Raw genomic sequence first — 14663 nt, 5'->3', positions numbered from 1 at the left:
AAAAAATGTTTTGTGAAAAAAATAAACAAAAATCACAATGTTCTTCATGAAGAATGAACAAAATGTAGGCTTCTTGTTTTCATGTTTTTAAATGAAGTTGAATAAAGTTAAGTGAAATAAAGACTAGTAAGATAGTCTTCACTGGGGTTCAGTTTCAAGGAGTTCTTCCAGAAATATTTATCCAGAAATATTCAGCTATTGGCTTTATCTCAACACCTTCTTTTTGTAACTGTCAGGTACGCTTGCATTCTTCTCTTTCAGCTGTTTTGGATTTGTCCTCAGCATAAAAAAACCATTCATCTCCTGCCTCAGACCTGTAAAATACACATTTTGACCTCAAACAAACTTTGTGTTTTTTTTTTTTTTAAATGTTTTTGGGTGGATGAGGAGTCTCCCACCTCCATAGTGACATCCACTTTCCAACATTCCGGCATCAGTAAGTCTGACACACTCTGCATCTACGCCTCTGTAAAATGTGTTGTGGCGATGAACACAAAACCCATGTTCGCGCCGGAGCCTATTCGTTACGTGTTGAGCCATGCAGCCATTATGAAGTCGCCGCTCAGACAAAATCAATAGCGTTGTTAATATGATCTTCTCCACACTTGTTACTGCAGAAAGACTTGCATTGATTAGCCAGCTGACGCCGCCAATCTGTGTGTGTTTGTCTGCGTCTGCTGGCAAATGAGTTTTTTAGCCATCTTGGAATGCAAATGTATTCATTTAGAAAAGGATTTAAAACGTGCGAAGGCTTGGAGATCACAATAAATTGCCCTGTTGAAGCAATTACAGATCGAGGATTTGCTCTCTGGGGTTTTTCAAATGAGTTCCTGGTTATGTTTTCCTCTGACCAGTCAAGTAGAAAAATGATCAGATAATATTTCATAGTCTGTACTGACATTATTTTTTTAATGCAAAACTGACGACAAATGTTGCATACAATATATTCGGTTCCCTGATTAGCAAATTAGTAATTTACTTTATAAAATGTTCACATTACTAAGCAGAAAAGGGAGTCCAGGTTTCCATGGATAGACGGCTATGACTCCCATCTCTATCTGGCACGTACCGTGATTTTTTTTTTTACATTTCTTTCCCCCAGTCACACATCACTACAAGCCAGTCTTTAAGGAAATCCATAACACTTGTAAAGTCAAAATGTGTTCAATGGCTTCGGTTGCATCGCATTGTTTCCACCACATTCTTTAAACATGACATTCACCTCATGTTTAGTTTCTGGGGGCGAGTGCTCCCTCGGCTCCGAGACCTAGATGTACTAGTGCATGATCCATCATTGAGATCCCCCAGTGATGTGTGTGTGTGTGTGTTGGCCTGTGAGTATGAAATATGTTGGATGTGTGAAAGTTGTAGAAAACAGAGGAGAGGGTATAAGCTTTTATTAATGCCCTGGAGATGATTTAGAGCGCAGAGGAGCACACGAAGGCTCTTCCGGCGTTCTCCCAGTGGACCGGTTTGTGGGTGGTTATGAACTGAAGTGAGAATAGGATCCAACAGATATGTCTCTGGGGAAGAAAATGCATGTGCATTATCAAACTGTGAGCCTATCAAACCGAGAGTGTTCTTCTATTATAATTACATGTTTGAGTTGAAAGAGTTGTTTTTTCCCCAAAAAGGAGTTTTAAAGGAGATTTTTACATTAGAATATTTTTTTAGTTACTATTTTTTCTAATTTTGTTGAAGTAATTTTATTTCCAACTTGAACTCAATGAGCAGCGTGTCACATAGAAAAACCACAGCTGGCAGTTTTTTGACATCATTGGTATTTAAACCAACTGGAAAGGCCGTGCGTTTTAGTCATGGTGACGCCGATGGCAGTGTCAGTGAGGAGAAGAGCCAAGTAAGTGGGATAAATTCTAAATGACATCCAGTATAATTCAGTGAGGGGAGCTTTCGAACATCTCCCTGTACCTTGGCCCCCAACCCCCTGCGCGTGATGCGAGCCACACCCCCGCCTAGAAGCATTACATGGAAAGGAAAACATTTTTTACTCCATTAAAATGCCTATTCCTTAACATGCAACATGGAACGCTGCCTTTTTTAGCATATGAAGCAATAGTCAACTTTTCAACTGTGAGAATGTTTGGAGTGATCACAGCAAGTGTTTTATGTGTTGTCACAGATAAAAAAAAAAAAAAAAGATGTTGCTGTTGAAATAAACATTTCCGGTAATGTAATGCTTTCACTGGGTGAGATTAGCTTGTCAGGTATTACTGTATTTACTGTTCCTGAAACAAATAGAAAACATATCAAGGTCAATGTGGACATGCTCCCACTATGTCTCACAGCCAGTCAGTTGAACCCCATTGCCTTTGTGCGGAATGTGGAAACCATTACTGTGCTGTCATCATGCAACACTGCACCAAACAAGACAATAAATACAGGATTATTTATTCGGATTGTCTCCTGTGAATTTTCCAGCATCAATCTCTCATGATACAACCTCTAAGTAGAACCAGGCTCTATTTTAGGAGGAGGAGAGGAACTCCCCTGGGGAGGATCTGATTTCAGCTGTAACAGGTAAATGACTAACAGCGACAAAAACCACTGTCAACAAAACTAAATGAAAAATAATTGTTTCTGTATAAGCGACAGGCTGACTGAAGTAAAACACAACATCGCTGTCTGAAGAGAAACAGGGATGAAGGAGCCAAAAACATGTGCTGGCTGTCACTTCCCTTCCTTGCGGTGGATGACAGGTGTTTTGTATTATTCTGTGGCTGAGCAGCGCAGATCCTCCCCGGCTGTGTTATACCGTGCAGATTGAAATTAAAACATCCTCTAAGGTTATGAAGGGAAACTTTTGCATTTCATTTGGAATTATAAATATGCATAGTTCCTGCTTGTTCTCAATGTTGTCATGGTTGCTCTCAGCATGTGTGTAGGTTGTTTCATGCTGTACGAAAGCGCTATGTCGGAGCTCTGCTCTTCTGTCGGACATTGCCTGTCAGTGGAGCTTTACAAAGCATATTTAAGTCACTATTTACTCACCACTATTTGGTTCCCTGAACCGCTCTGAGCTTGATCAGGTTTATGCAGCACAATGGCTGCAGGATATGTCTCTTTCTCAGCCAGAAGATGACATGAGTTCTCATCCAGACTCCTATTATCTTGACTCTAAACTACAACTACCTGTCTGCAGATTCATCGTTTCCACAAATTTTCCTTTCAACAGCTTCCAATAGCTGTCTGTGTGGATGCCCATTGTGCTACCTACCAAGCACTCTGGCCCTTTGTACGTCCAGAACCTGGTACCACCCGACACCCCTTGGTTAGGCCTCGACCAGTCAGCTGCTCCTGACTGAGAGGAAAGTTTCGCTCCACTAATTCTTTACTGTTTGATCTGAATTTTCAAGTACACTTTTTGGAAAAGTCAGCCTTTCATGTTACATACTGGCAGGTGATAGGTGTTCAGCAGACTGACGTTGCAAAAATGGAGTCAATTGGGAGCTGTGATCGCTACTGCAGCTCAGATATTAGTGGTATATGTAGCTTCTTCTGAGCTTCCAAGTAGGCTTAAGCTCATAGTCATTTGAGGTGCTGAGACGGATTGTGGTGACTCAATATGTAGGCGGAGTGAAAGTCAATATAATAGCCGCATCATCGTTAAACCGACAGGGTTCAGAGCATATGAAAAAGTGGCGACTTTTAGTGAGGAAATTACGGTATTTATACAGTGCAAAAGTGCCAACTGACACCTTCATCCCAACTGATCCGTCCTCATCCCCATGGCGTAATGTATTAATGTAAAGTTTAGCGTCCTATACTGATAACAATGCAGCATGTCAGGGGGAATGTCAGTTATTATTTACATGGCTCACCTCCTTACAACCCACGGTCGTTTGACAACCTTTAGATAGCAGTTGATACTTTGTTTTACCAGAGAATGAATGGAGCGCCATCCCATGGCTTTACCTGTCCCCAACCTCCGTCTTTTGTTTTACATGTCTCACTGCCAGTGTGTCATCATGCAACACTGAAGGCTGCCCTTGTCGTCAGAAATGGACCTAGAAAGCAACGTTCCCAACATCAATATCATGGGTGTGAGGCTGTGTTGCCCCAATCTTTATCTTCCTTGCTGCCGATGTCATGCTATGCCCTGGAACGCCTAGCGTATGTGACACGGAAGGCTGACTTCGACATCTTCTTGGACGCTTAAGTCCACTTCAATAGAGTCGCCTGAGGGGTGAAAAATGAGGTTATGAGGAAACAAAGTTCTCGTGAAGGTCTTCCTCCTCAGACTAAAAACACATTGTTCTAAACTTCACCTCGGCAAGGAGATGATGACTTTAACTTTAAGCTGAAAGCACAGTCAAATGGCAGTTCTTTCTTGTGGTGTGGTGTCACCCCTGCCCATCTAAATACAGAGTATTAGCCTGTATGTGTATTACTACAACAAGTTCAGTTTGTGCTTCTCCTCCCTCAGCTGTCTTCTGCTTCTATGAACCGTTCCATATCATAGCATTACATAAATGATTTAACAGGAATGACATAGATGGTCTAGACTTACTCCTGCAAAGATGGAAATCGTGAGTGGCTGAAGTGGGATTTTTTTTTTCTACCATGAAATTATTTTTTTCCTGGAACATCAATCAGACGGAATCAAGAGATATTCATGTATCTTGGGGGTGTGAAACTGTGTGACAACATAATAGGATTTGAAACGAGTAATTGAGGACTGGGAGCCAGGTAATAGCTGGCAATGTTAGTGTTTTGCGGAACCACCAGGAAGGTTTAAACAAAAGAGGGTTTCAGGAAATCCTGCTGTATAGAACAGAGCATGTGCTGCATGTAGAAACCTGCACATGCAGATGGAGCAGTGTATTAACCCCACTTGTCGACAAGATGTTTAAATGTCAGCGTCACCATCATGACTTATATCCTCTGTGACACAGGCCTGAGCGATGAGGGGAATTTGTGAGCACGCTTTTTGCTGCCTAGGCCCTTTTAGCAAAGAGCAAAGCGGGAAAAATGAACAATAGCCAGGTATAGATTTCTTGTGTTTCCAGTGGAGCAAATCTGTTCAATTATCTCCGACATGAGAAAAACAAAATGTTCTAGAGTTTCTGTCTTGGAAGGAATCTGGGGCCATGTAGCAAATAGTCTCACATGGAGACATGTACCTCTGACACAGGTGTGCCTGATGCATGCAGCTTGTGTGCTTTGTACTCCATGCCACTTCTTATAGAGAGCAGTGAAGCCTCTCACCTAGGAGATGATTCTCAAAAGATGTGATGTTTGTTTTCTTCCCACAGGTTTCTTTCTCCAATGTTTCTGGCCCCTGAGGCCTGAGGGGAAGTGAGCCAAGCCCAGGCCCCCATGGGACACCTCGGTACTCAGCATGCGCTGCTGCTGCTGCAGTGCGTGCTGGCCCTGTGGCCTGGCGCTGCTGTCAGCCGGAGAGGTCCCGTGCTCCTGCCCGAATCCCCCTGTTACAAGACGGAGCACCCACTCGTTCCACACTCAGGTATGATAACATACAATAGATTCTGCCATCATTTAAAGTCTCTTTTCTAATCTTCTTTTGTTTTGAGAAACTCGAGTGTGCAGTACTTTTCTGCTGTTCACCCTTTTCTTAAAGGAACCTGGGTTGTTTATTGACAAATAAAAATGGTGGTCCTGAATGTGGTTAAACAACTTTATAAGAGCTCTACCGTTATATGGATGTGAATCCAAGTTGCAATGTGCATACGACCAGATTTTTTTTTTTTATTTCAGCAACACAGCGCTGTATATAAACTAGTGGTAGCATGCAATAAAGAACAATCTTCTCAATTATATGTTTTATAATGAATTCATTGAGCTTGTATCCTGAAGTATTTTAATTCTCATTTAGTCTCCTCCATCGTGGATGTTTGGTGATGACATCACAGGGTGAAGAGAGGTGCGCTGAATATTTTTGTCTGCAGTTCACCTCTAGACACAGATTAGCTCTTTTTTTTACTTGCAAACAATTGTGATGATTTCACTTTGATAGAGTATAATGTTGCATAGGTAGACCTTGTTTGTATTCTATTGACATTTTCATGTGTAAACATGATCAGATTGAACAAAAGTTGAATTGAAAAACTCTCGCCACGTTGTTTACTGGCAGTCGAACTTTTAAATACGGTATTTTCAGTGTCACATTTCATCATCCTTCTCCTCATCACGTTCCAGCTTGCTTTGTAGAAACTACACTACAATAAATTTCCAGGGAAAATGAAAAAGTATTGATGCTAATCAATACAGACTGCAACGCAGCAAAACTGGCATTGAGCTGTTTTTTTGGTCCAGCGGTCGGATTGCATTCTGTCTGGGGAGAAATTGACTGGAAGTCCAAGGTCAATGCATGTTTGCCAAAGCACCCACACACACAAAAAGTCTGGGGAACATTTCTTATCTTTCTCACGACAGCTTGGAGCTTTAGCTTTTATTCTCCAGGTCAAACTCTAAATACCTCGGCTGTTTCTGACTTATAGTGCCTTCTTTTGGCTCACCTGAAAGCTGCTGGGATTGTCACGTCTCTGTGACAGTGAGCTACGACCTCTAATCCAACCAGATTCACCCTTGTGAACCAGTGGGTCTCTACTGTGTAGCTACAATGTCATTTAAGTTTGGCATTTAAACCAATAATTAAGCACCACTCACGACAATGTACACAGATAATGTGGCTGTTCTGACTTAACAGTTTGTATTTCACCATTGTCCAAGTGGAAAGTGGATCCATTTAAAATGTACTTGACAGTGGGCAGTGTCACCTGTCGTTGTTGTTGGTCAACCATTCTAGTCAGTGTTCCAATTTTCACAGTAGTGGATAATGTCAATGGATACACAAGATATATTTCAGCTACAATTGGAGAAAGTCAAACACATTAGCAAAATAAAGTCATCCACTTGCCTTTCAAAATAAAACAAACTTACAATGTGCTCACATTCCACTGAAATCTCCTGAAAGTGGGTGACTATTTCAACTGTCCTAGTAGGAACACATTCAAAACATTTATTTTGCAAGCAAAACTGGTTTTGCAGCGCATAATTTTGCGTACTGCGTTTTGCCAATTTGAAGACGGTGGTGATGGACCAGCATTCGTAGTGAATCGGATCATGGTTGAAGAAAACTATGACAACATTAACCACAATGTAATACAGACTTCAGTAGTCGAAGACTGGTTTTCTTTTTTCATGGGTTCAAACAAACATTTTCCAGAGAGTGACTGCTTTGCTTTGTGAGCACGATTAACCTTCAACATAAGGTTTTTAATACAAAGGTTCTAGATTCCATTTTCTGTGACCGGTGCTGACAGTTTGTGTTGTCCTTAAAAGACCTGAAAAGTTCGACATCAAGACGCCGTGAGAATACTAATTCAGGTCCAACTTTCTTCCAAAGAGTGCTTGTCACAGGTGTTTATCTTTATGTTGACCTTTATCCAGTTGCATGAAAGGAAAACCGCCATGTTGCCAGGGGGACTTACGAGTCGACGCTTGAGGTCAGATGTTCATTATGAGTGTAATTGAAAGTTTTCCCTCCGTCCCTCGGGCAACTTGGCTCAGGCCTAAGTGATATTATGTGGTTGACTTCACACTGTCATTTGGAGGGTAAAGGACAGGAGCAGTGATCCGTGTCAAGTCTGATGATGCTTTTAGGCTCAAAGGGTTGTTTTGCGTTCCGTCTAGACATCGTTTTTACCACTCAAAAACAGACAAATGTGTCACTTAATAGTTGCTTTTTCATCTTCCAGCTCTTTTAGTGTTCACTTTCATGATGATAATTGTTGTCAACTTGACGCACAAGACAGCACAGAGTTCGCTACTACATACAACCTCCCCAAATTATAGCCCTGAAATAGCGTTTTTCTGAGTGCAGTCAACAAAAAAAAACATTTGTTGCTGCATGTGTTGACACATCCAGACACTTCAAATACAAAGCCTGAGTGAAAGGAAATGCCTTGATAAACCTTTTATTCTCCTTTGTGTTCCATGTAATGACGTGTAAGCCCTAGTTGTGGAGAGTGTGGCTGCCACGGCTCCCCTTTATTCAGCTGGAATGACTACAAACACTTGATCCCTGTTGATCACAGCACAACCTCCCACTCTACCCGAGAAAACCTCGTGCCCCTGGACATATGCCGTCACAGCCAGAATGAGTGTGATCCCCAGTCTTGCGGATTAGAAAAGAAAATCTCTTCAATGAATGTTTTTAACACCTACTACACAGGGAACATGTTGGACGAGGAATGTTAGAAAAGGAGGTGTCAGGATCAAGAAGATGAGGAAGAAAAGTATGGAGGTTTATGGAGGAGGAGGTGAAGAAGAGGAATATTGGGACTGAATTTTAAAATTGAGGTGGAGAGCAAACATATAAAAAATAAAAAAACTCAAAAGATATGTCTAAAAAAAAAAACAAACATTACACAGCAGACACACACATACTGTACATGAAGAGATGGACAAGAGAATGTAACTAGCACATTGGACTGAAACACTGCTGATAGTGTACTTTGCTTGGGTGTTTGGATAGTGTACGTGTTTTGACTTTCATTTGATTGAGAAACATCTGCTTTGATGATGTTGATCATTATTCAGCTTTTCAGGCATGCTCTCATTCTTCAGTAACCTCTCAGTTGTTGAGTCTGCAGGCCTGACGCCACCACCAGAACACATAGCACCACACTAGTGTTGAGGGAGAACTGTCATGTTTGCGGTAAGCGCAATTGGTAGAAGAAAGATTCTGGGTTTTCGTTCAGTTTTTGTTGTCTCAAAATAATACACAAAAGGAACACTGGCTTCTGGTTATTGTTGCTAACTCATCAGGAGGATACCGAAACACCATTAAGGGGACACCTGATTGGTTAACCCTTGTGGGCCTGCATCCACTGAGGCTCATTTGTGGATCAGTTGAGACTGCTTATGAATACTGCCTTGGTCTTGTCGCAGGGGCTTTTCACACTGCGGGTTCTGTCTCGGGTGGCCTGAGTCCAATTCGCCCCCTGTTGTGCAGCCTCGCTCCTCTGCACCTCAGGCGATGTCCCTTTTTTTCTCCTCAGCTGGCGCCGCTCTATGCAAAATAGCTGGTTTGTGACCCACGATGAAGCACGTCTCAAGGACTACAATACTAGCACCAATATTAAACCCCTGTGCTTTGTCCATGGGGTTCACTTGGAGTGGTCGTCTCAAGACAGTAATGTCTTCGCGGGTTTGTGTGGTAGAGGGTGAATCTGGGTGTCGATGATGACCCTCCCTCTGCTTAATCAAATCGTCTTTTATATCTTGAAGTTTTTGGCAGTGGCCAGTGTGACCAGTCTGCAGCTTTGGCACTCATTGAAAAATCCACAATACATTCTAAGAAGTAGAGGCTATAACCTGTCATTGGGCTCCACGGCCAAGTGTGATGTAGTGATCGCGTTTCTCCCTCAGTGTGTGATTGTGGCTTGACTGTGGAAGGGTGTGCCTGGCATGGCCCGACCAAACTGGAGAAGGTGGTTTTCTGACCTCTGGTTAAAGGACACTTACAGGGCTTCACATTTGCTCCAGTGTTTTTGCTTTTTATATCTTTAAAAGATACTTGAGTTGCCTCCAAATATGGAGCTCAACATAGACATCCATTTTAAGGTATGGGCTTTAGTCAATGCTTATTGGAGAGTGTGTGCTGACATTGAGGACATCATACATTAAGGGAAGCTGTTGTGATTTGCATTATCGTTCATCCACTTCCATGTTTTCTTTGTTGTCTGTTACCAGCTTAGTAGCCCTTTCACTACAGTAGTGCTGTGGTTAGCCAGGTCATAGGTTGGACTCTAGCTTGAGCCAACTCACGAGTTGGAATCAACTTGTGTCCCTTTTTTGTCCTTTCTGTCGCGATGTTCTAATTTTGTCCATGCACTCTGGTTTCCTCCCAAAGCCCAATACCCATAGAGGTGGTTTTGAGTGTGTTGGTGATATCAGTATTTGCCTCATATGATGTACCGCCTCCTACACAAGCTGGTCGGATTGGCTCCTGCCCCCGAGACCACAGTGGCAACCAGCTGAAGAGAATGAGATATGAAAACATAGCGTGGAAAACCTCATTCCAAATGGAGGTTGGACAGTGTCTTTTGAGGTGTGCAATTTATTTTTAGATCTCAGTGTTAAAGGCACACTATATTTTAAGTTTCTATGACTGACATGTAAAGTATGGCTCACTGAAAATCCATTCATGCCTTAGAATTTCTACCACATGTCTGCTATTGTTTGACTTTCCTGGTGACTTTGAATGAAGACACGTTTCAAAGCTCAAAGAAAGTCAAAGTACTCAAACATCATTTACGGCGGTCCTGTATTCATATTGAATCAATATCATTTGTGTAAAACGAGTTATATTAACATTGCAGCTAAAGAAGAGTTAAAATTGTCATATTTATTATGTATAAATAAGTGGAAGTTAAATATATTACGATTTTTTTTACTTGTTTAACTACTTGAACCTCAATAGCTTTGGAGTATTGTTGCTACAGTAATAGCACAGGTTTCACGCGAAATGCTAGTTTTCATGTGTGTTACAGCACATTTGTCATATTGTCAGTCCTCTTGCATCAGACACTGCTGCTGCCACAAAAATCCTCTCCGCAGAGGATCAATTAAGCGCTCTCAAATCCTATTTTGTCCCTTTGTCCGGTTAAGCCCGATACAACCCACTGCAGTTCTATTCTGGGGAGTGGGGTTAAGGGCACCAGTGTGTCAGTTTATTGAACTGCTCCCTATATTTTCAGCCCGCGTGTGTCTGCAGTAGTTCATGTGATGGCGCTCTCTTCTGATCCACCGCCAAACCGCTGATTTAGACAGCTGTTGCGCAAGCAAGTGAGAATGGGATTACATTCACGCATGCATTAAAATTACGAGCGATATGAGCGCATGCTGCAATTGCTATAAATTTACGGCATTTGCTACTTTTGATGATGTTCTCTCAGTTTCCATTGGCCCAGGGCTGTTTTGATGGACAACAGGGGAATGAAAGGACTTATTTGTTTACATTATATGAGAGTAATAAAACCTCTCAAGGGAAATCCTTAAATTAAATGACAACCCCCCAAAGGCAAGTCAATAAAATAGCAGTGAAACAAAGTTTGAATCAGGTGGTAAATCTCTGTAAAACTAACTACTGCATTGACACTTAAATTCTTCCCAAACGTTTCATTGACTTGCAGCCTTTGCATCCATGTCGTAAACATTAACAGCTAAGATGTTAAACCCCCGTGTGGTTGACAATGGGGCGCGCACTGCTCTATCTTAGCTGCTTATGAATGTTTATGAAGTGTGCTCTGGCTCATGACAAAGAGAAATAAATCCTATGAGTGCTGTTGTGTTCAATTAGTACCTTTTGCTCCCTGTGCACATCAACGATGGCCACTCTTCCCCTGTTCTGTCCCACTTGTATGCACACGCACACACACACTCAATATCCCCGTCAGCAGGCCTCCTTTCGGAGTCTGTGAGATTTATAGCGAGACGCTGGGTTTGTCAAGCTCAGCCGTCCCCCGGGTGATGTCAGCCACACATTTGTATGCCAGCGATTCTCTGGATGTCGTCGAAAACAACCCCAGCGCAGCTTACGGATCGGCACATCCGAAATTTTGTGCCTCCCTCAAGAATAAGCGGAGCAGCAGCCGTTAACAAAAATGAAATCTTTGGGGGGAAGTTGGTCGTGGTCGCTTAGACACCGCTTCCACCTTGAATAATGAAAATAAACTAGTAGTCTGAATTTGATAGTCAACAGCAGGGCACTTTTTTTTGTATTGAAAAGGGAAAAAAAACCTTTTCTCAACTGTGGTGCCTCACAGCAGATGAAATTCTTCACTTTGATTCAACAATGCTTGGTTTTGTCACATCTGCCAGATGTGAGTGGAGGTATTGTGTTCCATCCGCTTGTGTGTCCTCGTCTGAAACGCAGCAGAAGTGAAACATTTTTTCTTAATTTTTGTTTATGGCACATAGGGAGACTCTGCTTTCATCCCCACCGGTGTTCCTGAAGATGCAGAAAGTGAAGAAGCAGTTAGTGAAGCTGTCACATATGCCATGGGGAAAAAAAACAAATTGAAACAAGGAATTGTTTGAGTCTTAGCCAAAAGACAACAAGCATATTAAAGCACCTGCCTCCACTAGTGACGGATCTAGGATCCAGCAGAATGCGGTGATTTGAACTTGAATAAACGGTTGGACGAGGCCTTGTTTTCTAGTCAATAAAGCAATTTTGCTGCCTTAAGAGGCCCATGAGAGGAATATTTAAAGTTATGTATGAGATGTGGCAGCATGAGGCACGACAGAAACAATGTGAATTGTGCGACTCATGCAGGATATTAAATGCTAATGCTGCATCCAAGATTCCTTTCAGTCCGGACGTCTAGTCCAGAAACCTGCTACAGCATTTCTGGTCGACACGTTCTGAGCCACAGCTTCAGGATGTGGCTCATGAAGCCTAATGCGTCAACAAGCAATGGGGAAGGCTGACGTTGTCCCCCCGTGGATGAAAACGTCCAGTTGAAAATAGTCACTTTTTAATGCCTTTGAAGTGAAAATGTGGGCAGTTCAATCAAAATGCATAATTCATTCCCATGTCCAGGGTCTGCCTTGGAGTTTCCTCCCAGCTGTAGAACAACTCACCAACAAGGCACCATCCCGCAAGTTAGCTTCACAAGCCAATTCAGTTTGCTCATCTTATTTGGAGAGGCAGTGTTTTCTCTCTGAACCGCTCTTGAATGGCACACAGATCAGCTGGTATATGCCCTGATTTTTATGTCAGCTCTATCTTGACCAGAAAAGTGTTATAGTGACCTCATGACTGAAGATCCAGCTCCAATCTCCCTCTTGATCTCTCACCTTTCTTCTAAACATGACTCCAAGATAGTTGAACTCCCTCACTGAACAGGACATACCAACTGTTTCTGTGAGAGAAATATGGTCTTGGGCTAATAGCCGCTGATCCCAGTGATAGTCTTTGACCGGGAGGGGCCAACAGTACCAAATCATCAGCAAAAAGCAGAGATGAGACCCATGACAGTCATCTGATAATCCTTTAACCTAGCGTCATTGTGGCTTAAGATTGTCTTTGAAAGATTCTGTCACCATTCTTGCATCCTGGCAAAGATAGCAGAGCAACCAGTGTTGCGAAAATGATTGATTTACTGGCCTCTCCTACAACTCCTATCAGATAACCATACCATAGACACAGTGTCCTCGAAGCTTGGCGGCCTCCCGGTTTCATCGGTCAGGGGTTAAAGGGTTGGGCGCCATGAGAAGAGGCATGCTGTGGATTATGTGTCGCTGTCTGTCTGGTGAATGTCTCTGTCACTTTTTCACACGCTTGTACTGTATGTCTGTGTTGGCTAGTTCAAGGCTGTTTCCATTGCTGACATGAAGACTATGCTTAATAGAATATTAACTGCAGCTCGAATGAGATTGATAAGTAGCCTGTGATCATCAACATGAGTAGCTTTCAATACCTTTTTTTGCGTTTGCGTATACCTGGTACACTGCCACTGGTGATGTTTGGCCTTTGATGTATAAAAATGTGCTCTACAAAATACATTTTCATACCTTTTTTCTGGGTTTATTACACAGTTTAAGAAAGTTTGTTTCAGGAAACAAACATGTTTTTGAGATGCTGTGGATGGTTATTCAGCATCAAACCTCTTTTGGGAACAAGGCATTGACCCAACTCAAGGTGTGTGCTGTTAATTGGAAAGTGGAGAAACCAACTGAGGATGTCCTTGAGCGGCGGATGAAGCACAACAAGTAGCTGAGTTGTTTACGTTTGGAAGGTTATTGTGAACCTTCTTTCAAATGAATGTCCTGACACGGTTATTACTGCATTGCATGTGAAGGTGGCTCCTGCTGTACATCCGAAACTCTATATCTAATCTAAGTATTCTGCTTTTTTGCTTGTTTGTTTTAATGGGAATACTGAAGCTTAGCTTGTCCCTGTACTGTCCGTCAGCTGTCTCAACATCATCCTCCATCTCACAACTCTCCTGTGGTGTTGTTGGCAGAAATGGAGCCGTGGATCTTCAGGTTCAAGGCTGAAGGCACAGTGGATTACTCCCAGCTGACCTTCGATCCTGGACAGAATGAACTGATTGTTGGTGCAAGGTAACGTTCTTTTTTTTTTTTCTCTCTTTTCTCTCTTTTAATTATCATCTGTCTTTTCATCTTGTCTCCGCCTTCAGCGACTGGTGGATATATATATATATATATATACATATATATATATATATATATTATTTTTATAATTGAATCTTTTTTGTGTCATTTCATGGCTCACTGAAAGAAAACATCTAACAGATATGAAAATAGCTCCTTATCTTTCTACATCCATCCAATAAATGCAGCAACCTCAGATGAGTGTTAGCTTTGAACATGTTCTGTCACATGGGTCGATTGATTCGTGTTCGCATCCGAGGGAGTTTGCGCTTCTCTTAATGGGTTTGTTGTCGATCGAGGAAATTCAACATGAACAGGAGAAAGAGAGGAAACAACAGGAAGCAGATGAAAACACACTGCATCTAACAAAAACAGATGAATCCCTTGGGGTTTACTAATGCACCCAGAAGCCTAGATGGAAAAGACCAGTGGGTGAAAGTGTGAGTCAGAAAATAAGGACAAGTGAAGGTAAACAGAGGAATTTACCAGCCTCA

The 14663-nt window shown here is 42.1% G+C and overlaps 1 protein-coding gene across 2 annotated transcripts in view; it reads left to right on the top strand.

Annotated features, from left to right (window-relative positions):
- sema5a (sema domain, seven thrombospondin repeats (type 1 and type 1-like), transmembrane domain (TM) and short cytoplasmic domain, (semaphorin) 5A) overlaps nucleotides 1-14663 on the top strand; it is a 116498-nt gene that overhangs the window by 24393 nt on the left and 77442 nt on the right. For both annotated transcript variants that reach the window (XR_008414167.1, XM_053859690.1), the window contains exons 2-3: nucleotides 5274-5485; nucleotides 14019-14118. Coding sequence is in view for 1 of the 2 variants with exons in the window: in XM_053859690.1 (XP_053715665.1) it covers nucleotides 5338-5485; nucleotides 14019-14118 (248 nt within the window). In the remaining variant the exon portion in view is untranslated. The remainder of the gene's footprint in view (nucleotides 1-5273; nucleotides 5486-14018; nucleotides 14119-14663) is intronic.

This window comes from Synchiropus splendidus, chromosome 3 (assembly GCF_027744825.2).
Source record: "Synchiropus splendidus isolate RoL2022-P1 chromosome 3, RoL_Sspl_1.0, whole genome shotgun sequence".
NCBI classification, from domain to species: Eukaryota; Metazoa; Chordata; class Actinopteri; order Syngnathiformes; family Callionymidae; genus Synchiropus; species Synchiropus splendidus.
The sequence above is the reverse complement of the archived record's forward strand: the minus strand, read 5'-3'. Positions and strand labels throughout refer to the sequence as shown.